At 40.5% G+C, this 21906-nt stretch overlaps 1 protein-coding gene across 4 annotated transcripts in view; it reads right to left on the reverse strand.

Annotated features, from left to right (window-relative positions):
• The window catches only part of MAPK6 (mitogen-activated protein kinase 6), a 34057-nt gene extending 12488 nt beyond the window's left edge, over positions 1-21569 (reverse strand). Inside the window, exons 1-4 of one of the 4 annotated variants that reach the window (XM_057543693.1) lie at positions 21408-21569; positions 20553-20683; positions 15316-15360; positions 533-1713 (exon numbers count right to left, since the gene is read on the reverse strand). In XM_057543693.1, the coding sequence (XP_057399676.1) occupies positions 533-1087 (555 nt within the window). In that variant the 5' untranslated portion in view covers positions 1088-1713; positions 15316-15360; positions 20553-20683; positions 21408-21569. The remainder of the gene's footprint in view (positions 1-532; positions 1714-15315; positions 15361-20552; positions 20684-21407) is intronic. The other 3 variants (XM_057543691.1, XM_057543692.1, XM_057543690.1) reach the window with 3 other exon arrangements.
• Positions 21570-21906: the final 337 nt, after the last annotated feature.

Below are 21906 nucleotides of genomic sequence, written 5' to 3' on the forward strand. Positions count from 1 at the left end.
AAAGACCAGAGTTCGGCTCAGAAAATTAAAGCAAGCTTTTATTTAAGGCAAAGTTACTATGAATCCTTTTGGCTATTCTTATTGCCTACTTTATCTTTATGCGAATTTAGATTTCAAACTAAACTAAGTTTACTAAACAAGGCAAAACAGAATAGTATGCTCGAATGGACCAAAAAAGGCATAAAAGTTGAAATAGCAACCCCTATTACCTTCAGATAGGACCACCTTCTGCCTTAAACACATAAGGATATATCCTACTCTTAAATAAGGGAGAATTTCAGTTATATAATAAATATAGATATATAAATCAATAAAATAAATAACGATACACTTTTAAGAATTTGTATTTAATCAGGATTCTACTCCAACCTTCATTTCAAACACAGGGAGACTGTAAATGGAAAAAAGGTACTATGTAAAGTTTAATACAATTAACTAAAAATTCTGCCACAACACACAAAGGAAACATAAGCACTTACATCTGATGATGTATATCAGTTTAAAGGTCTGTCTCAGCTGACTTTCCACATACCTTATGGGAATAATGAGGATCCATGATCCGTGCAAGACCAAAGTCGCCTATCTTCAGCACCAAGTCTTCAGTATTAATGAAAAGATTAGCTGGTTTGAGATCTCTGTGCAGTACGTTTGCTGAGTGAATATATTTGAGCCCACGTAGCAGCTGATACATGAAAAGCCTGGCATGCTCTTCCAGTAACGGGCCCTGCTCCAGGACATTAGCCAAGTCTGTCTCCATGTACTCCTGAACAATGTAAACACTGTTCAGTTCAGTAAGAGAGCCCACATCATCTGTTAACTGGCTTCCACTAGGACCAAGAATTTCAAACACCTTCACAATGTTATCATGGTCAAGTCTTCTAATAATTTTGATTTCACGTAGAGCATGTTTGACACTCTGGGGATCAGTAAGGACAATTTTCTTGATGGCTACTCTTTTGTCACAGTCATTGTCTACAGCAGAAAAAACCAAGCCATTGCCTCCACAACCCAATGGTTTTAAGTCCATATACCTAGAGCCCAGATCAAAACCATGAATGTTCATGAGACTTTCAAATTTCTCTGCCATTCTGAAACCCTTACTATTGCCTTTTCCTTTCGAATTGTTGAACTTGTGTAAATAAGGAAGAAAGCTGGCATCAAAAGGAAAGATCTTTCAAAAAGGTAGAAAAAAAATAATTTTGCTTCCACAGCAAGATGGTTTCATTGCATATGCCAACCAGGCCCGTTGAGTTCCCCTTAGATTTAAAGCTCAAAAAGCTCTACTCATACTGAGAATTAAAAAGATTGCAGTACTCATAGTTCAAGAAAGGGGCAGCAACTCTGCAGACATTTAAAGAAAACACTCAAGAAACTCAAACGGAATGAAATGACATACTATGCACTCAGATTTACTGTGCTGAAGGGTTTAACATTTAACAGAAATGTGAATAAATATGCACACAACAGGCTTCTATGAACATTCTCCTCACAGTGCAGATACATTCAGTGTTGGACTGGTCCTGAGCAGCATCATTCTAAGGTGCTGGTAAGCACTATTTCCGTTTTGCTTCTTTTCTTCCTTTGTTGCTGTATATTTCAACAGGAAGCCCTGGTGGCGGTTGGTTAACAGAAGATGTCTTTTGTTAGTGATCAGGTGGCTCCAGCTCACCACAATCACAATCAAAGCTACCGTCCATCTTACTCTGATACAACCTGGAGGATGAGAAAAAAGAAGGGAAAGAGTCACCACTGTAGGAAATGCTCTTTTTTTTTTTTTGGCTGCACCTTGTGACAGGCGGAACTTTCCCGACCAGGGATCAAACCCATACCGCCTGCAGTGTAAGCGAGGAGTCTTAACCACTGGACCACCAGGGAAGCCCAGGAAATGCTCTTTTATTCAACTCTGTAAAATGACACAAATTGGGCATTTAGCTATAGGCTACTACTGGTACATTAAACATACGTATTTAGTCACTAAATGGAAAGATTACCCTCAATCAAAAACAGCTATCCATGTTGTAAGCAATTCACATGTGTTGGCTCAGACTCCAGATCCCACCATACTAGATTCTTTATATTATTTAGGTCATTAGCTTGTATAATTTCTTAAACGTCAATGAGCAAAGGAAGGCTCATAATATTTTTAAAGAATTCTTTAGAATTTCTGAGGGGTAAAGCATTAGTAACATTTTTCTAAAAAAAAATATATAATAGCCTACAATGTGTTAGTTCATTAAAGAACATGTTTACTTATTAACTCTGCCTAACAATATCTAATGAACAAAAGTGTAGCAGTACAAATAAGAAATTTGCCGAGCATGTTCTTAAACATAGGAGTGAACTTAAACAGTGAATAAACCTATGAATAAAACCCATGAAATGATGTTTAACTTCACTGGTAATCAGAAAAATCAAATTACTTCATGAACATAACATTTCAGATTGAAAAACATTTTTAAGAGTCAGTTGTTAATATCAAGTCTGGAGAGGAATGTGGAAAAACAGGAACTTTCATACAATATTGGTGAGAGTTTAAATCAGTAAAAACATCAAAGAGCAATTTGGCATAAGCAAATAAATAAGGATCATACTTATGACCTGGCAATTTTTCTTCACAGACAGATCCCTAGAGAAATGCTTGCCAATGAACATGCAAATGTTCATTTCTTTTGTAATGGCAAAATATCAAAAAAAAGCCTAAACTTTCAACAGTAAGAGAATAAATGAGTTATACTCATATAGTTAACTACTATATAATAGTAAAAAATGAATAGAGATGGTTGAAATCACCAAATACACACTAAATTTAAAAAGCAAACTGCAGGGCTTCCCTGGTGGCGCAGTGGTTGAGAATCTGCCTGCTAATGCAGGAGACACGGGTTCGAGCCCTGGTCTGGGAAGATCCCACATGCCGCGGAGCAGCTGGGCCCGTGAGCCACGGCTGCTGAGCCTGCGCGTCTGGAGCCTGTGCCCCGCAACGGGAGGGGCCGCGATGGTGGGAGGCCCGCGCACCGCGATGAAGAGCGGTCCCCGCACCGCGATGAAGAGTGGCCCCCACTTGCCGCAACTGGAGAAAGCCCTCGCACGAACCGAAGACCCAGCACAACCAAAAATAAATAAATAAATAAATAAATAAATAAATAAATAAATAAATTTAAAAAAAAAAAGCAAACTGCAGAGAGAAATGTGCATGCTGAAACCAGTTATATCAAGTGCAAAGTGATGCTTTTAGGGTGCATACAGATGTAGCAAAAGTATAAAAGACGTAAGATTGATAAATAACAAATTCATGATAATGATTACCTTGAGGAATGAAGGAAGGGATAAGAATCAGGGTAGGATTACACAGCACGCTTCAACTGTATCTTTAATGTGTTAGTTCTTTAAAAAGAAAACTGAAGTGTGACAAATTATTAGACTGTTACAGAGTTAGGTGGTATGTAAATGAAGAGCTCACGTTATAGTGGGGGAATACAGGCAGACAAAAAAGTAAAACACAGATATTAGATGGCACTAAGTGTTGTGGAAAAATAAAACAGAGAAAGAGGACAGGGAGGGTAGTTAGGAAATGCCTCTGATAAAGTGTTATTGGAGCAAAGCTCTAAAGGAGGAAGTAAGGGAAGTGGGTATGCCTTAGGGATGCTATGTGGGAGAAACTGTTGTAGACAGAGGGGCTAGGACCTGAAAGCCACTAAGGTGAGTGTCTCATGTCCCAGAAGCAACTAGGAGGCCAATGTCGTAGCTCATTTACATGTACATGCCTATGAGCATGTAATACAGCCTAACTAACCCTTAAATGGAAAGGCTTCCTGTTGTTTTTTAAAAAAGTTTTTTATTTTTGGCTGTGTTGGGTCTTCGTTGCTGCGTGCAGGATTTCTCTAGTTGCAGCAGTGCGCGGGCTTCTCATTGCGGTGGCTTCTCTTGTTGCGGAGCACGGGCTCTAGGTGCACGGGCTCAGTAGTTGTGGCTCGCGGGCTCTAGAGAGCAAGCTTAGTAGTTGTGGCACACAGGCTTAGGTGCTCCACGGCATGTGGGATCTTCCCAGACCAGGGCTCGAACCCGTGTCCCCCTGCATTGGCAGGCAGATTCTTAACCACTGCGCCACCAGGGAAGCCCAGGTTTCCTGTTGCTGACTTCTGATCTTAAAGCTGGTATAGGGGCATATACAGTGCTATTTTCTGAATGGGTCTGAAGAGATTGGAAATAGGACAGCTGTAATAGTCCTTTGTTCAAAGAGCTAATCATTTAAAGGCAAGGAGAAAATTTATCATTGTATGAAATAAGGCAGTCCATTCTGAACCTGAACATGTAACAACTTACAATCACCTTCAGGTGTGGCCTAAGAACTACTAGGACCCAAACACATCAGCTATTTCACAGTGGTGAAGCTTTCATACAACAGAGGAATCTGCCTTTATTTTCTGCCTGCTTCGTTCACATTCCTATATACTTCACATGTGGAAACACAAGATTCTGAAAAATAAAATAAGGTAACAGCATTTGCCTCAATCTGAGCAAATCTTCAATTTTGAGAAATCCACAAACATCAAAAATAATGTGTGAAAGAGAAACTGATGATACTAATAACTCAGGGACTAAATAGATAAATGATCCTAATGGCAATAGCTTATTTAATAAAAACTGATTATTTACTATCCCTGAGTTATTTTAATAAATATGAGTGTTTCTTACATCTACTTAATATTGTGAAAGACGTTAATAGCATAATAGCTTTCTTTGTTTCACTATGACAGAGATGGTTTCTTCTGTATGCAAGTATTTTGTCTGCTTCTCAGAAATCAAAAAAAAATAAACACAAACAAACAGACTCTGCAGACTCCTAAAAATTCTGTAACTTATCAGTCTATTTGTAGTAAGACATTTAAAAGTTAAATTAAGGTTTACAAATAAACTTTTAAATAAAAAAAATACTTCAGATTTTTAAAGGGCTTTAATTAATACTGTGTGCCTCCCCCCACTCCAATTTTTTCTATTTGTATACATCTTGATTCTTCCCGTTCCCTACCAAATATCTTAGAAAAAAAAAATCAGTATTTGTCGGGACTTCCCCGGTGGTCCAGTGGGTAAGACTCCACGATCCCAATGCAGGGGGCCGGGATTCAATCCCTGGTCAGGGAACTAGATCCTGCATGCATGCCGCTACTAAGAGTCTGCATGCGGCAACTGAAAGATCCTGTGTGCCACAACTAAGACCCAGTGCAGCCTAAATAAATAAATAAATAAATAAACAAAATAACAATGATTCTTAAAAAAAAATAAAAGAAATAATTGTTCATTTAAAAAAAAATCAGTATTTTTCAAAGGCTGTCCAGCGTTTCTGAAATTTACATTTCTAGTCTCCCCGTGAAACAGAATGTTTGTTCACACCTACCTTCTTGCCCAACGCAGACAATTCCTTAAAGCCCAGTCAAGTTTTAAGTTTTTGATAAATGTACATTTTTATGTCAGTTTAACAGACTTGACATAAGAACAGTAAAACCTCTAGGTACTCTCTTAAGCTTCTAGTTTACTAATACAGCAATCATGGGCAAGCAGAAATAAGGCTTTGCTAAAAACAACACCACTGGGACTTCCCTGGTAGTCCAATGGTAAAGAATCCACCTTCCAATGCAGGGGGCGCGGGTTCGATCTCTGGTTGGGGAACTAAGGTCCTGCGTGCTGTGGGGCAACTAAGCCCGTGTGCCACAACTATTGAGCGTGCGAGCCTCAACAAGAGAGCCCCCGCACTCTGGAGCCCGTGCACCACAACTAGAGAGAGAAAACCCGCACACCACAACTAGAGAGAAGTCCGAGCACCACAACTAGAGAGAAACCCAAGCGCCGGAACGAAGAGATCCCGCATGCCTCAACAAAGATCCCATGTGCCGCAACGAAGACCCGACGCGGGCTCCCCCCCCAGAAAAAACACCACTATCATCCAAGAGCACGACAGTAGGAATTGCAGCCAGATTATGAAAGAGACATCTTTACTCAGATTATGAGAGAGATCTCTGCTCAAGACCTCCAACCACAACTGCCCCCTTTCAATTTCAGTGAGACCAAGAAGCATTACAGAGCAGAAACAAGTGGAAGGATGAGAATGCCTCTTCAGAAATCTCAATGACTGGTCAGCATTTACAGGGGTAAAGAGTGGGTAAAGATTCATCTTGGGGAAGGTAGGAGTTTTACCTACGCTGAGAACTGCAGAGTTCTCATTATAGATTCACATGATGACTATATTGAAAGCCTTAAGCAGACTTTACAGAAATGAGACCGATGTAAAGAAAGAAGGTAATATTTATCAACAAAACTGTAATTCCACTAGACAGTGAGGACTGTACCAATAAAAAATTGGGGGGGGGGGGGTGAAGGAGAATATCCCATTATTTACATAGTGCTTGCCCAGTGAGTTGCCTCACTGTCTGTGAGTAGTACTCTTTGAAGTCCTTCAGTATTTATTAGACCAAAAGCTATTTATTTAGCACTTTTTCATCCAGGAGCTTGAAGAATAAGCTCACAGTAAGTTGGAGGTAATGTTATACCTCTGCATGATAAAGTGGATCCAGTAAATGTTTCCAATTCAGTCCCACTCCATTCAGCAAGTATTTGCTAATTATATGTTATGTACTTGTCAATATACTAAGCACTGGGGATAAAATGGTAAGTAAACATAGGCTTGGGCCCTGCCCTCATGGAGTTTATGGTATGGTTGGAGACAAACAATAAACTAACAATATGAAAAAGGAGAATGCAGAAGGGAAAAATGGTACCAGATGGTACAGGATGGTATGAGAGCCTAGACACTGGGGGATCTGACCTAATTAGAGAGGTCAGGATATATGCCTCTGGAAGCCCTAAAAAGCCAGAGGTCTCCCATGCTCCTCCTTAGTGACCATGAAGACAGCTTCTTCCTTATCGCCTTGACCCTTATGGCAGTTATATTCCAAATCCTGATCTCTCCAATCACCTCCATCTTTCATATCCATCAGGGAGCTCCATGGGCATGCACATGCAGCTCAACTGGATCAGGAGATTACTCGTCAGTGCATTCTCCATCCACATCACCAACCTCTAGAAATGTCTCATTTATACCATTTTCTCCACCATCTATCATGTTTAACCTCATAAAAGCAAAGTTCAAGGCTTAGACTCTGGAAAGATCTGCGGTTCTATATTCCTTCTGCACTTTCCACACACTTCAAGGGAGGAAAGGGAAAACTATGACAGGACAGTAACTTAAAAATGACCCTTCCCACCACCTTTGCAATTTCTGCCTCCAAATGTTACCCGTTCCTACCATCAGGGCTGACACTGTGTTGCTTGGAGAGAGGTCACTGGTTAAGTCTTAATTAGCTGAATCAATGTTGTTTTGTTTTTAACAATTTGGTAAATAAAATGAAGTACAGAGAATGATTTATAAGGATGAAGTTGGCTCTTTGGTTTTCTTTCAGTGATTCACCATAACATGGAAGTAAAAGCTCTCTATGTAGCCCAGGCTGCGTACCAGCTTCCAACACTTACATGTAATTTCCTGAAGCTGCATTAGCCACAAATGTTGCCTCAAGCTCTCCTTTCTTCCCTAAATTGCCTCCAGCTTTCTGCCAGTTAGCCTAACCCCACACCAAGAGAAAAGCAGGTACTCTGAGTCAAGCCTAAGTGTATGAAGTAAAGTTATAAAATGCAAAAGAAAGAAAAGACAGTAGAATAACTTCACTCTGCCCCATCTCCACATTCTACAGAAATTGGAGTTTCTTTCCTTTCTTATCCAGGAACAACTTGGTCAGTGTCAGAAAGTACGAAGTTTGAGGTGAGGGCCTTAAACATAAAGGTTATTTGTCTGGTTTTCTCTTCCATCTTCTATTCTGCTGCTTCTCAGGTTAAATGCTGACTTGGGTCATCTGGCCTGATCATACTCACTCACTTAAACACCACCACCACCACCACCACCCACCCCCCTACCCCCCCAGCTCTTGCCTATTTAGCTCTCTTCCAGGGTCAAGTGAGTAATTCGAGTTAACTGGCATTCAGCCAGCCTCACATCTCCTCAGCCAAAACCCAGCTGCTTTTGGAGAGAAGGGAAAGGTTGAGCTCTACTTACATTCACCTAGGACTGTCTCCTAACCCTGGCACAGAGAGGTGTTGTTATAGCAAATTCACCCTTCCCTAAGATCATGTTCTCAAGCTCTCATCAAAGATACTAAGTTTCTAAGGGCAGAGAAGGTCAAAGGCTACAGCTTAACTGCTTGCTTATATGCATTCTTGACAAAGCCCTCACTCTTAATGTAGGGTAGCCCTCAGAGTTACCAGGGACCCCTCTCAGGATTCAGACCTAAAGGAGGTCCAAAGTGCAAACCACTGTCAGTGAATCTTCTTAGGAACCTGGCTGGTGTGGGAGGGAGGACCTTAACACTTGAGCCCTGAAGATTAACAGGCTTTGCCTGCTATCAGTAACTACTGTTAAGCTACACAAAAAAACTCTCAAACATGATTACATAGCTTCTAATAAAATATCCAGTTTTTTAAAAACTCCTCTTCTACTCCTAACTTCTGTTCTTAAATTGTCTGAAACTTTGCCTAAATAACACTTTAACATTAGGGACACTTCAACCATTTAAAAGGCCATTATAAAATAAATATCATTATGTTTACTTTGATGCTCAATTCTAGTTGCTATTTAATTTACTCTAAGTACCTATATTGGAATATTTGAACTTCACAGACCAGATAAACAAGTCAAAGAATCTCTAAAGACCCTTCCAATTCTAAAAGTCTACGATTTATGAAAGCACCATATAAGTCTTTCACTTCAGTAGTTTTTGCTCCCACTTATTATGGTGGGATGCCCAGAATGGTGGAAATGTGATTGAAATTACTATAAACCTAACATTAAACAAACATGATCCCTTCTACAAATTTATGGCTGGAAAATTTAAAATTACTGTATAACCCTTCATCCCTCTGCTATCCTCTTCCTGCCTAAGCCCTCTTTTCTAAGACTCCTCTCCTAACTAATGGTAAGGAAACACTTGAGGCAAATATATAAGCAGGAGACAAGTAGGCAGCCTCCTTCTTCAAGTACCTTTGGAAATCTGAGGATTCCAACCAAACAAAAATGAATATAAATTTCTGTAGTAGTCAAGATAGGTTATGCAGTGTTACAGTAACCTATAACCCTAAAATCTCAGTGACTTAAACTTTTTAAGTCCAGCTCATGCAACAAGACCAACATAGCTGTTATCTAAACTCTTGAATTACCTACCATCTCTATCATTGCCACTCAATGTGCCAGAGGGAAAGAAGAAGGAATATCTCACTGGTGCCTAAACCTTCGTCCAAAAATGATACACTTCACTTCTACTCACATTTTACTGACCAAAGCAGGTCATATTGTCCCACCTACTTCAAGGCAGTAGGGAAATGCAATCCCAACATGGCCCAGAAGCAGAGAGAACCTAGATTGTTTTCAACAGCTTTCACTAAAACAGCTTCAATTCTTCCATCCATCCACTACATTTTTATTCAACAAAACCTTGAGTGCTTACCAAATGCCAGGCATTCTTTTAGGCATTAAGGTACAGAAGGGGTCAAAATAGTAAAAAAAAACAAAACAAAAAAAACCTCATGGAGCACATATTCACTCCTAGAGCATCACAGTATCAACAGACTCCATTGTAGTACATTCCTCCCTGTCCCACTAGGCCTGCTTTCTCTTCTCTTTTCTAATAGCATTTTCCTTCCTTTGTCTTTGGCCATCCACCCCCAATCTCATCTAATCTCTAATCTTCAAATCCTATAATCTTCATTTTCTAGGGCACCACTCCCTTCCCCTTTGTTGTAGCTCTATTTTAAAATAAAAGGTTTGGGACTAAGTAGCTTTACTGACATTTTCTGATCATAGTTCCTGGTAGTTAGTAAGCACCTTAAAAACTACTGAATGAATTAATGTAAATAACATATTCTACTTGGTAGTAGAAAGTTTTGGAGAAGACAAGCTCTACCCTCGATTTTTCAAAATCTGATTACATTCTGACCTACCAAGTGGGGACATCAGTGATGACTCCTAAATATGGTACTTTCCTTTCCATGCATTCCCGCAAGAGCCTCACCCTATGGTGAACACATAGGTCTGCCAACATCTGAAGAAAGCAACTGATTTCAACCCACTCAGACTGAAGAAACAAAAACACTTCAGCTTTGTTACAGCTCCTGGTTTGTTTTGCTGAGGTAGTGGAGAGGGACTGTGCCACTGAAATAGTATCCTATATAACCAGATGAGTAGGATTCTGTAAAAAGTCCTACTAGCCTATATGATAGCAAGTAGGTATCATGAAGATATGCAAGACCCTGACATTACTCTGATTTTACTGTTCTTTACTCCATCCTAGTAGGGTCTATGGCATCTAGCACCACAGCTTTCCAAACTATACATCAAATATAACAGCTGTCACTTTTGAGGTAACCCTGGTGAGGGTCTGAAGAAGGCCACATTGTGCAAGTCCACACAAAACATTTCTGGACCCTCATCAAATGGAGACAACCATGTGCTTGGTTAGAGAGTCCCCAACATTTTTTTTTTAAGAGATATCCTTTTTTTTTTAATTTTATTTATTTTATTTATTTATTTTTGGCTGTGTTGGGTCTTTGTTGCTGTGCGTGGACTTTCTCTAGTTGTGGCAAGCAGGGGCTACTCTTGGTTGCGGTGCTCAGGCTTATTGCGGTGGCTTCTCTTGTTGCAGAGCATGGGCTCTAGGCACGCGGGCTTCAGTAGTTATAGCACGTGGGCTCAGTAGTTGTGGCACACAGGCTTAGTTGCTCCGTGGCATGTGGGATCTTCCCAGACTAGGGCTTGAACCCATGTCCTCTGCATTGGCAGGAGGATTCTTAACCACTGTGCCACCAGGAAAGCCCTCCCCAATTTTTAAAAAATGATTCAGAATGGCATACAACTTTTCTGGAATATCTTTCCTCCTTTGTTTCTCATTTTCTCCAGACCTGAACAAAGCTTGCAAAATAAAAAATAGTGTAAGTTTCCTTTCAGATTCACACTATGGTTTGGCACTGCTGAAAAATTCCTGTCTGATTTCACTAACCCCATACTAAAAAAAAAAAAAAAAAATCCAAAGAAACATGAAGAGATCTGAAGTCTAGTCCAGGATCTGTGGCTAACTTAGCTTTGTAATCAAAGCATCTCAGATTTCTACATCTTAGTTCCTCATCAGGAAAATGATGGAGCTAAACTACGTGATTTCTATGGTCTCTTCCAGCTCCAAAATGTTTTAAGTTTAGTGAAAGGGTCAGGATTTCCACTCCTGATTAGAATGCAGAAAGTTGCAAGACACCATTACTGTCACCCTATAAACAATGATAAGCTGAATAAGCTACAAAATTGTAGTTTTTTTGTTTTGTTTTGTTTTTAAACATAAGGGGACTTCCCTGGTGGCGCAGTGGTTAAGAATCCACCTGCCAATGCAGGGGACACAGGTTCGAGCCCTGGTCCAGGAAGATCCCACATGCTGCGGAGCAACTAAGCCTGTGCGCCACAACTACTGAGCCTGCGCTCTCAAGTCCTTGAGCCACAACTACTGAGCCCGCGAGCCACAACTACTGGAGCCCGTGCACCTAGAGCCCATGCTCCTCAACAAGAGGAGCCACCACAATGAGAAGCCCCCGCTCACCACAATTAGAGAAAGCCCGGGCACAGCAACAAAGACCCAATGCAGCTAAAAATAAACAAATTTTTAAAAAACACCAGAAAGTTAAGGATGCAAAGAACTCTAAATAAATTAAGTTCCAGAAAATGTCAAGCTCTTCATAAGACAAGAGACCATGGCTATTCTCATTCCTGGCAAAGTGGCAAGAAAACAAGAAATTTTCCACTAACAGGACTAAGAAGAAACCAGCCAAATTTATAAACAAATTTTACTGGCTGAATGTGGATTCAGGTAACAGATTAGAATTCAGAGGAAGCCCAGTTACAAGCCCCACCTGCCAATTCTTCCCCACGGGTCCTCACTAAGTGCACAAGTCTGAAGCCAAGGCCGGAAAGCTGAGAGAAAATCTCATGAAGCATATAGGTCTCCACTGTGTACAAGACAGATGCCCTCTTAAGGTGGAGGCCAAGACAGGAATATGAGATAAACCGCTCCAAGTCACTCTGAATGTAAGGCAGATATTCTTCATAAGAAAATGGGCAAAAACATGAGTTAAAGAAAACCTGAGGTGGTACTGAAAAGCGAAGAAAATGTCCAAGCAATCCAAAGAGCTGGCAGCTAGGCTGAAAAGTAGAGAGCCCCAAGGTTCAGAAAGCTGACAGGGCAGAAGTATGTGATGAGAAAATGGACAAATACTTTCCAAAACTGATAAAAGACATCAACTCACAAACCTGGAAGCTCAATGAACAGCAAGCAGGATAAATACAAAGAAACCCATACTTAAGCACATCATAAACTACTGAAAACTGGGGGGTGGGAAGGGTGGAAGAGCAACTCTTAAGAGCAACTATGGAAAAGAGAAAAAGTATATACTAGGGAAAAACAATAGAAACAATGGCTGATTTATCATTAGAAACAATGAAAGCCAGAAGACAACAGAACACCACCTTTCAAGTTCCAAAAGAAACTATCAACCCAGAATTCTACATCTAGGAAAACATACTTCAAAAATGATGAAATAAAAACATTTCAAAGAGACAAAAGGGAAAAGAACTTGTCTCCAACAGACTTTCACTACAAGAAATGCTAAAAGAAGTTGGTTACGGTGAAGGAAAATGACACCAAATGGAACCCTAGATCTGCAGAAAGGAACAAAATCCCCAGAAAGGGTAAATAATTGGAAAACACAAAAAGCCTTAAAAACAAAACAAAACACATGTTTAAATGTCTTTAAGAGACTATTGATTGTTTAGAGCAAAAATAATAATGTACTGTGGCGGTTATAGCACACGTAGAAGTAAAACATAAGAGCACAATGTGCTAGAAGGGGGTAAACTGAATCATGCAATCGTAAGGTTTGCAGTGTTAGTGAAGTAGTTTATATTATTCAAAACAGACTGCGATAAATAATAAAAGGCTCATGGGTCATCTTTAAACACCTTCTCCCTTTTTGGTCATTATGTATACTTACTAACATGCCCATCAATGGGGAGTAAAGGGAAGGAAAAAGAAAACTAAGTAAATCAACAATTATAAGTAATGATTTATTTTGCCAAGCAGTTGTGTACTTTTACATCAATAATAATACAAACTAATATATTAACATTTAAATACCACAGATTCGGGACTTCTCTGGCGGTTGGGTGGTTAACACTCGGAGCTTCCACTGCAGGGGGCGTGGGTTCAATCCCTGGCCTGGGAACTAAGATCCCAGGTGCCACACGGCACGGCCATAAATACATACACACATACGTACATACATACATATATACATACCACAGATTCACTGACACTTCCAAAGAAGATAGAAATTAACCATGTTACTCAAGATAAATACACATATTTTATTATTTTTTCCCAAATATTTTAATTGAAATAATTTTGAGGGGCTCTACTTTCTACTTAAAAATATATAGTTTTTAAGAATTTAAGGACTTCCCTGGCAGTCCAGTGGTTAAGACTCCGCACTCCCAACACAGGGGGAACCGGTTCGATCCCTGGTCAGGGACTAAGATTCCACATGCCACGTGGTGTGGCCAAAAATTAAAAAAAAAAAAGAGAGGGAGAGAATTTTAAAAACTACATTATGGAGTACAGCTCAAAAGTTCTAAGTTGACAATATAAATAATATTATCTGGTACATATTTATCCTACATTATCAGCTTTTATAAAAGCAATTAATGAAAAACATTTGTATTATAAAGGAAGTCATAGCACTGAACATGAGAATTTTTTAATAGTTGAATTTTAAAAGAATAGAATAAACAATAGCAAGCTTAAGAACATAGTATGTGTGAAGCATACTACTCTTACACTAAATCCTCCTAACAACACTGCCAAATGGGTCCTAAGATCTTTAGAGAATTTAAATAATGCATTAAAAATCACATATCAGTGAGAGCCAGAATTTGAACCTCAGGTTTCAAAAGCAAAGCCCATGACCGTCTCTCAAATAATAATGTAATTTACTGACAAGTACACTACACATTCCCTCCCAACCCTTTAATAGTAGAGTATATTTCTTATAGACAGAACATTCTTCTGCACAACCAAAATATAGTCATCAAAGTCAGGAAATTAACACTGGCATAGTACTACTATCTAGTACTCAGATCCCATTTAAGTTTTTACAATTGTACCAATAATGTACTTGAGAGCTAAATAAACCCAGTTCAGAATCACATGTTACAATGACTACAATGCAATCTTTAATGTACTTTTTCCCTTTAGAAGTTTAAGGGAGTCAAACAAACATTTTATACAGTGCACAAAAATTTACTGAGCACTTGGCACGTGTCAAGCACTGTTTCCTGGTACAGTGGAGAATAAGACAGTTAAGGTTCTTCTGCTTCCAAACACTTTACATTCTAATGAGGAAAGACTAACAAGTAAACATAACTTCAGATTTGGCCAAGTGCTATGACTGGGTGGCTTGGAAATGGCCATCTAAGGAACTGAAGCCTGAATAGTAAGACAGAACCAGTGTTGCTAAGAGATGGGAAAAGAGTGTTCCAAACAGAGGAAAAAGCAAATACAACCTAGAGCAGGACATAACCTGGTATTTTGGAGGAAAAGAAAAGATGTGACAGCGTCCTGAGCAAAGGGAGCAGGGACTGATGGCAAACACATGAGGCAGGATTCTGAATTTTATAACTAAGAAAGCTACTGAAGGATTTTAAGCAGACAACTCGCATGGTTTCATCTCCATTTTTAAAAGATGATTCTGGTTACCGGGAGGAGAATGCACTGAAGAAGATGGTCAAGTGAAAGCAGAGACCAGTTAAAAGCTATTTTAAGTAGGCCACATAAGATAATGGCGACTGAGATAGGCTGGTAGAAATGAAGATGTAAAACAGGAGACAAATCCAAATGATATTTTGGAGACCAAGAAAACTTGATGATGGATTAGATATGGTGGATAAAGGGAAAAACAGGTTTTAAGGATAACTCCTAGGTGACAATTACTGAGATGGGGAAGACCTGGAGGACAATATGGGAGAAAGAGGTCTATTTTGGACATATTAAGTCTATTTAGGTGAGAAGTCTAAACCAGAAACATACACTTGAGAATTATTCACATATAGATAGTATTTAAAAAACTAAATTGAATGAAACCTCCTATGGAAAGAATCAAGAGAAGGGGGGAAAAAAGTCCAGGACTAACCTCTGGGATATGCCAATACTTAGAGGCAGGAGAGGAGAGAGAAACCTGTAAAAAAAAAAAAAAAAGTATTACAAAGTGTGAGGTAGGAGGAAAACAGGAATATGCGTCCCATAAACTAAGAGAAGCGGGCGAATAGGCAGAAAACTGTGGTCAATATAATACTGAATGCTGCTGCAAGATCCTTCAAGATAAAATTGGTAAACGGATATCACTGGTAACCTTGACTAGAGTACTTTCAGTGGTGAGATGGTGATAGAAACCAGTCTGGAGTTGAAGAGCAAATGAAAGTGGAGAGAGCACACAAAGACAGTTCTTGAAAATCTACTTGAAAGAGGATCAGAGAAATGAGGCAGTAGAAATAAGAAGAATGTGGAATCAGGAGAGGGTTTATAACAGATTTCTATTCTATATCTGCACTGTCCAATACAGAAGTCAATAGCTACACATGGCTACCAAGCAACTGAAATGTAGCTAGCATGACTAAGGAACTGAATTTTTTTAAATTAATTTTTGTTTAAATAGCCACATGTGGCTAGTGGCTATATCGGACAGCATAGCTCTAGAGCACATTTGTATACCAATAAAGATGGCCCAACAGAAAGGGCAAAATTCATGATGCAGGCAAGAAATGAGCCCTTAAGAAGTCAAGAGAAGGAATCTAGAGCACAAGTAGAGGAATGTACAAGGGATATAACATGAATGAAGCAAGGCATGAAGCCATGTAATCGGTGGGAACCAACACGACTTAAAATCAGAATATCCCTTAAGTTTGGTTGGAATCTTAAACATAAGACTAAATACAGAAGGCTATAAAAAGCTAAGCACAAGGGGAAGGGAAGGTAATTCAAATTTACTATCTATTAAGTGACAGGCACTTTCTAAAATGAACTACTTCTGTTACTCAGAAGCAACACCTTGTTAAGTCTCATTTTACAAATAAGAACACTTTTGCTCCAAGAGGTAAATCAAGTTCACTGAAATCGCACATATAGTAAATGTCAAGATCTGGACACAGGCCACTCTGACTTACTCTAGGGTTAGAATCTTACCACTGCATAAAGTGGGAGGTTAAGAACCACTCAATGTTTCTATGCCTGGAAATAACATAACAAATGGCAGATCAATCTGGCAGCTTATCAACAAGTGGAAAAAAGCCTGGAGGTACTAGGCCAGAGGCAAAACTGCCCCCTCAATGTTATCTGCAAGATAATTAAGGAACACTTACTTAACAGGTTATTTTTAATATTTTTAAATCCAAGTGAAAATATCTTTATTGAGACAAATGGGAAAATGCATATACTTGCAACTTTGAGTGTCTACATTACTGAACACAGGAGTATCAATCAGAAAATTGGCATTGTTTTATAATAACTACTAAAATAATATCTGGGCATATTAGAGAAGCAGGTAGTTAGAAACCTACCATCTCTCCAATTTGAAAATGAAGAGGGAAATTATTAAATTAAGCCTAATCAGTTTTTTTTTTAGGGGTGATAAAAATATTTTACATTTTAACGTTATATGAACTCTCAACTCGACACATTTGTCAAAACTTATCAAACTATACATCTTAGGATCACACTCACCATGCCATAAATTCATACATATCATAGTTTTAAAATAAATTGCATATTTTTCATAAGTTATCAATTGCTTTTATAACATATCTATTTAATAAGTACCTAATACTTTTCTCAAGAATCAAGGAGAAAGATTAAGTTTTTTTCCTTCAAAAAAATCTTCTGTTAGAAAAAAATTATACATTAAAAGCCTAATCAGTTATTAAATTACAGCTTAGACTATTTTAAATTTAGTGTGGGCAAAGATCATCTAAATCTGTGCTGTCCAATATGGTAGCCACTAACTTCATGCAGCTATTTAAGTATAAATTAATTAAAATTACATATAATTAAATATTCAATTCCTCAGGTGCACTAGCCACCTGTCAAATGCTCAACAGTCACATGTGGCTAGTGGTTATCTCATTGGACAGCACAGAATAAAACATTTCTATCATCACAGAAAGTTCTATTGGACAGTCATTAGATCCTCAATCTTCCTTTTGACTCTTTTTCAGGAGGGCCAATGGAAAGAACAACTCAGAAGACCTGAGTTTTCCAAATCAGTCACTAACCAGCTGAGCAACTTATGTATGGTCACTTAGCAGTGCTTCCAGAAATGAATGTGCATTTGAATCACCTGAGAATCTAGTTAAACTGCAGGTTCTAACACAGTAAGTCTTGAGATGGGGTCGAGATTCTGCACTTCCAACAAATTCCCAGGTGCTGCTAATACTGCTTGTCCAGAAATCACCCTGTGAGTAACAAGGTCTTAGATTTCTCTGAGCCTCAGTTTCTTTAGCTGTCAAATGACGTACCTGGGGGAAGATAATACCCATGACCCCTCCGTAAAAACTAACATTTTATAGTTTTATGGTGGTATAGAATTAAGTGCACACAGATTTCTCATACTCTTGAAGAGGCAGTCTCTTCCCTGAAGTAAACGCTAGGTTTCTAACAAACAATTTTTGTGACACCATCTTTCCCCCATAAAAAAATATCAAATTTAAATGAATATCAATGGGAAAATATGATTTGCTACAGACAATCTCGGTACCACTTTTCAGAAATGGATTTAAAAGGCCGACATGTATATAAGACAAACCTTTCTAAATGCATCACCTCCACATGACAAGCAACTCCCAGGAAAAAAAAGTAACTACAATTACATTATTGTTTTTATCAAGTCTCAGTCAGGGTTCTGAGCAATAAAACCGACCAAAATCCCCATACCCCTAGAAGGCAGTGGAGTAATGTAACAGCCCACAAAACAGGCTGAAGGAGCTGACAGTGGGAAGCCAACAATGCTACAAATAATTTACTTTCGAGGCATCTTCTATTTTAACACGGGCCATAGAGTAGGCAATGCAAACAAGGAACTGGATAGCAGTGGTGAGGCTCATAGTTTCATAAGGCAATACCTCATAGAAAGGAGATAGGCTAACACACCCAGTTTGTTTATAAATTCTGAATGAAGCATGACAGGTAATTACCTATATTCTCAAAACACACACACACTGGAAATACATGTTCAACCTCTAAATGACAAGATGCTTTGAAAATCTATAATACTTTAAAATTTGTATTTTTAGATTTCCTTTAGTAGGAAATACAGTTTAAAGTTTGAATTAAACTTTACTAAAGTTCCCCTATATAAATCATACAACGTTCTTCCAAAATCTCTCCAAAGATTTGATTCTCATTAATACACTTTACTGCCCACAAAACTCTTCAAATAAATCACAGAAGATAAATCATATATACAAAGAAAAACTTGGGAGTGGGGAGTTTTTTCTCACTTTTAAAACAAACTGCTATCTCAATCTTTTTTTTCCCCTCAATCTTACTTTAAGCCAACCTGCTAAACAATGGCTTTCTACAATAGTCAAAATATTTTATCACCAAATTTCAATGTAAGTCCTAAATTTGGAGCTGTACATTCAGCTTATCTTAGAAAAAGACTGATGAAAAAATAGTGCTTATAACAATACCTATTCTAAGTTGTCTTTATTAAAACAGCAAATTCACGTAGATCAGAAGAAAGCACTAAATATAATTCCATCAGAGTGAAATGTTCCTATTAAGAGCTTTACTGCTGTGCTTTTACAACATTTATTTAAACTATAATAATTTCTAGATATTATAAAGATAACTTTTACATTACCAATGAAAACAAAAGGTTAATTTCTATCCACACCATAAAAGTACTGTCCTTTGTAAATAATCCGTAAGAAATCTCTCTCAATAATAACCAAGGAACTGTTAGTATCAAATATTTAATTGCAGCAACTGACCAGCAATTAATTTTACCTTTCCTCTCAACAAATATTACAAAATTCCACCTGCAGGATATATGATAATCCTTTTAAAACGCAATTTAAGAAGCCATTACATTTTTACAGAAACTGTGGCTCCTCTATGAGAGAGAATTATAATGTGTACAGGAGCATTTTAGCCTATCATTTTAAAAAAATACAGTGTGTAAAAAAAAGGCCACGTAGCAGTCCGTGGGCAGGATGAGTCATCACCCAACTCAAAACTTGCAGCACTTCTAAGCTTCCTCCTACTCGACCCCATCCCCTTCAGCAATGTACCCTGAGTCAGCAAACCTTACTATTTTGTCAGTTATGAATTCTCACGATGCTTAAATGAACTTATGCAAAATGCTGCAACACTTTTAGTACTAACATTTGTCATTAGAACATGTGCTTTTCCTATTGCAAAATTAACTGATCTTCAATCTTCTCTGGATTCTTAATCACAGAAAGTAGCAAACACTTTTAATCCTCTTTTGCAAATAACTGAACTGCAAAATATGGTGATATATAATGGTTTTTCTAAATAATTCTCCATTTCCCAGAGTTTTATTTCTGAACAGTAATACCTAGGTGATTAAAACGTATCCTCCTCAAATCTGGCATATTTCCTAGATGACTGCAATTACTGAAATTAGGACACCAATAAGCAATTTTACCAAGTTTCACAAGGCAATTCTTATTAAGTGATGTAACACATACATATAAAAGGACTCCACGTTCCTTGGCACATAGCAAGCCCTTTGTAAACATGTTTGAACAACTACCCGTTAAAGAAGTGTAAAGTCTCTGCCACCCAATTAGAAATTATATTTCAAACATAAATATCTGACACTGCTAAGAAGAAACTCTAGAGGCAGTTCCTTTTCAGGGCCCAGTCCTGTTTGGTCCCTTCATTCTTCTAGCTCAGACTACTCATTCTTCTAGTCAGACCATCTCAGTTTCCCAACGTTAGGGAGAATGTGTCCAATCAGAACTTTAAAAAATGACACGGCTAGACAAATCAATCAGAAAACTACTCTGAAGCTGTTTTCGCTCCATTTTGTCCCCTGTTAATTTTTGTTTCCCTTGACAAACCATCTTGTACCTGTAAAAAAGTTAACACTCAGACTGACTTTGGGGAGCATTTTTAGCATTGAAGGAAAGAAAGAACATGAATTTTGCTGCAAATGCAGTAGGCTTCTAATTCCACCTCACCAGTTTCCCTTTACTGGACCTTTTCCAATGAGCGAGCAAAGGAAAAAATAAAACAGGAAAGGAATCAAAAATATCCTGCTTCGGGGCGCTCCCACATAACACCTGAACCCGTCTTACTAAGCCAAGGAACAAAAGGTGGCCAAAACGCCCTTACTTTTCAACGCACCTCACCAAGTCAGGGAAAAATGCACAGCGGAGCGAGGAGGCCCCTTTTCAGTGAACTGACAAAACAAGTTTTCATTTGGGGACCTTCATGGACCACCACCGCTCCACGTCCCGAACGCAGCTCAGGCAAGGCTGTAGTAGAGGAGGAGGAAATTAGGAATTCCGATTCAGACGACTTTTCCTGTACCTCCTTTACGGCCACACTCAACTCGGGCAGAGGACTACAGGGCTCTGAGCCGAGCCGGGTGAGCGGCGCGCTACGCAATTTGCCGAGTGTACTGGAGACTTTGCCCGGCCGGAGTCAGCTGAGGCCGAGTCACCCGAGTGGGATGGGGGAGGAGACGCGGGAGCGTTTCGAAAGGCAGCGTGCCAGGAAGGCGAGACTCCGCGCCACCTCACGCTCCCGGGGCGGGCCGCCCCTCCCGGCCGCCGCCCCGGGCCCGCCGGCGGGGCCGGGCCGGGCTTCGAACCCGCGGACCCGGGCGCGGGCGGCGGTGCGGCAGCCGGAAAGCGGGGCCCCGAGGCGGGCAGTCGCGGCCGGGCCCGGAACCGCGGCCGGCGAGGGGCGTGCCGGGTGGGAGGGGCGCGCCGGTCGCTCTGCCGGCCCCACGCGGGGACCCCGGCCCGCCGCCCGCCGGCCCGCGAGGGGCCGCGCCGGCCAGGCCCGAGCTAGGGAGCCGGCGGGCGGGCCGGGGGCGGGCGGGAGACGGAACAAAAGCGCCTTTGTTGAGCGGCTGCAGCCGGAGGGTCACACACAATGGAGGGAGCCGGCTCCGCCGCCGCCGCCGGGCCCGCCGCGGCGCCCTCCCGAGCCGCCCCGCCGGCGCGCCCTGCACACGTACACACACATACTCACGGGACTTCTCCGACTCATCGAGGGAGTGCGGGGCCCACGGACAGCCCCCAGTGTCGGCTCAGGTCTCCGGCTGTGCTGGCGGCAGCGGCGTCTCCGAGGCTCTCGCTTTGCCGCAGTCGCCGCCATGTAACCCCGACCCGCGAGAGAGGGCGAGGAAGAGGGGGCGGGTTTTCCCGGAGCCACGCCCCCTCACGTCACAGGCTCACTCCACGGGTTCCCCCGCCCCTGCCCCAGTCCAGACCCGCGCGCCGGCAGGCGCCGGAATTTCCAACATCCGTGCCTGGGCTCTGCGCGGCGCAGGGGCTGCAGGCGAGGCACGCAGGCTCGTCAGGCGTCTCGCGTGGGGTGGGGTGGGGTGGGCTGGACTGGGCCGGGCCGGGCCACTGGCGCGGAGGTAAACAGACGGGCCGTCTTCGCTCTACGTGCCCCAGCATTAGAGGGCGAAGTGACCAAACTCTTTGTGAGTGTTTACTGCGCACCTACTACGTGCAAGGTACTG

The sequence above is a fragment of the Balaenoptera acutorostrata genome, chromosome 3, assembly GCF_949987535.1.
Source record: "Balaenoptera acutorostrata chromosome 3, mBalAcu1.1, whole genome shotgun sequence".
Taxonomy (NCBI): Eukaryota; Metazoa; Chordata; class Mammalia; order Artiodactyla; family Balaenopteridae; genus Balaenoptera; species Balaenoptera acutorostrata.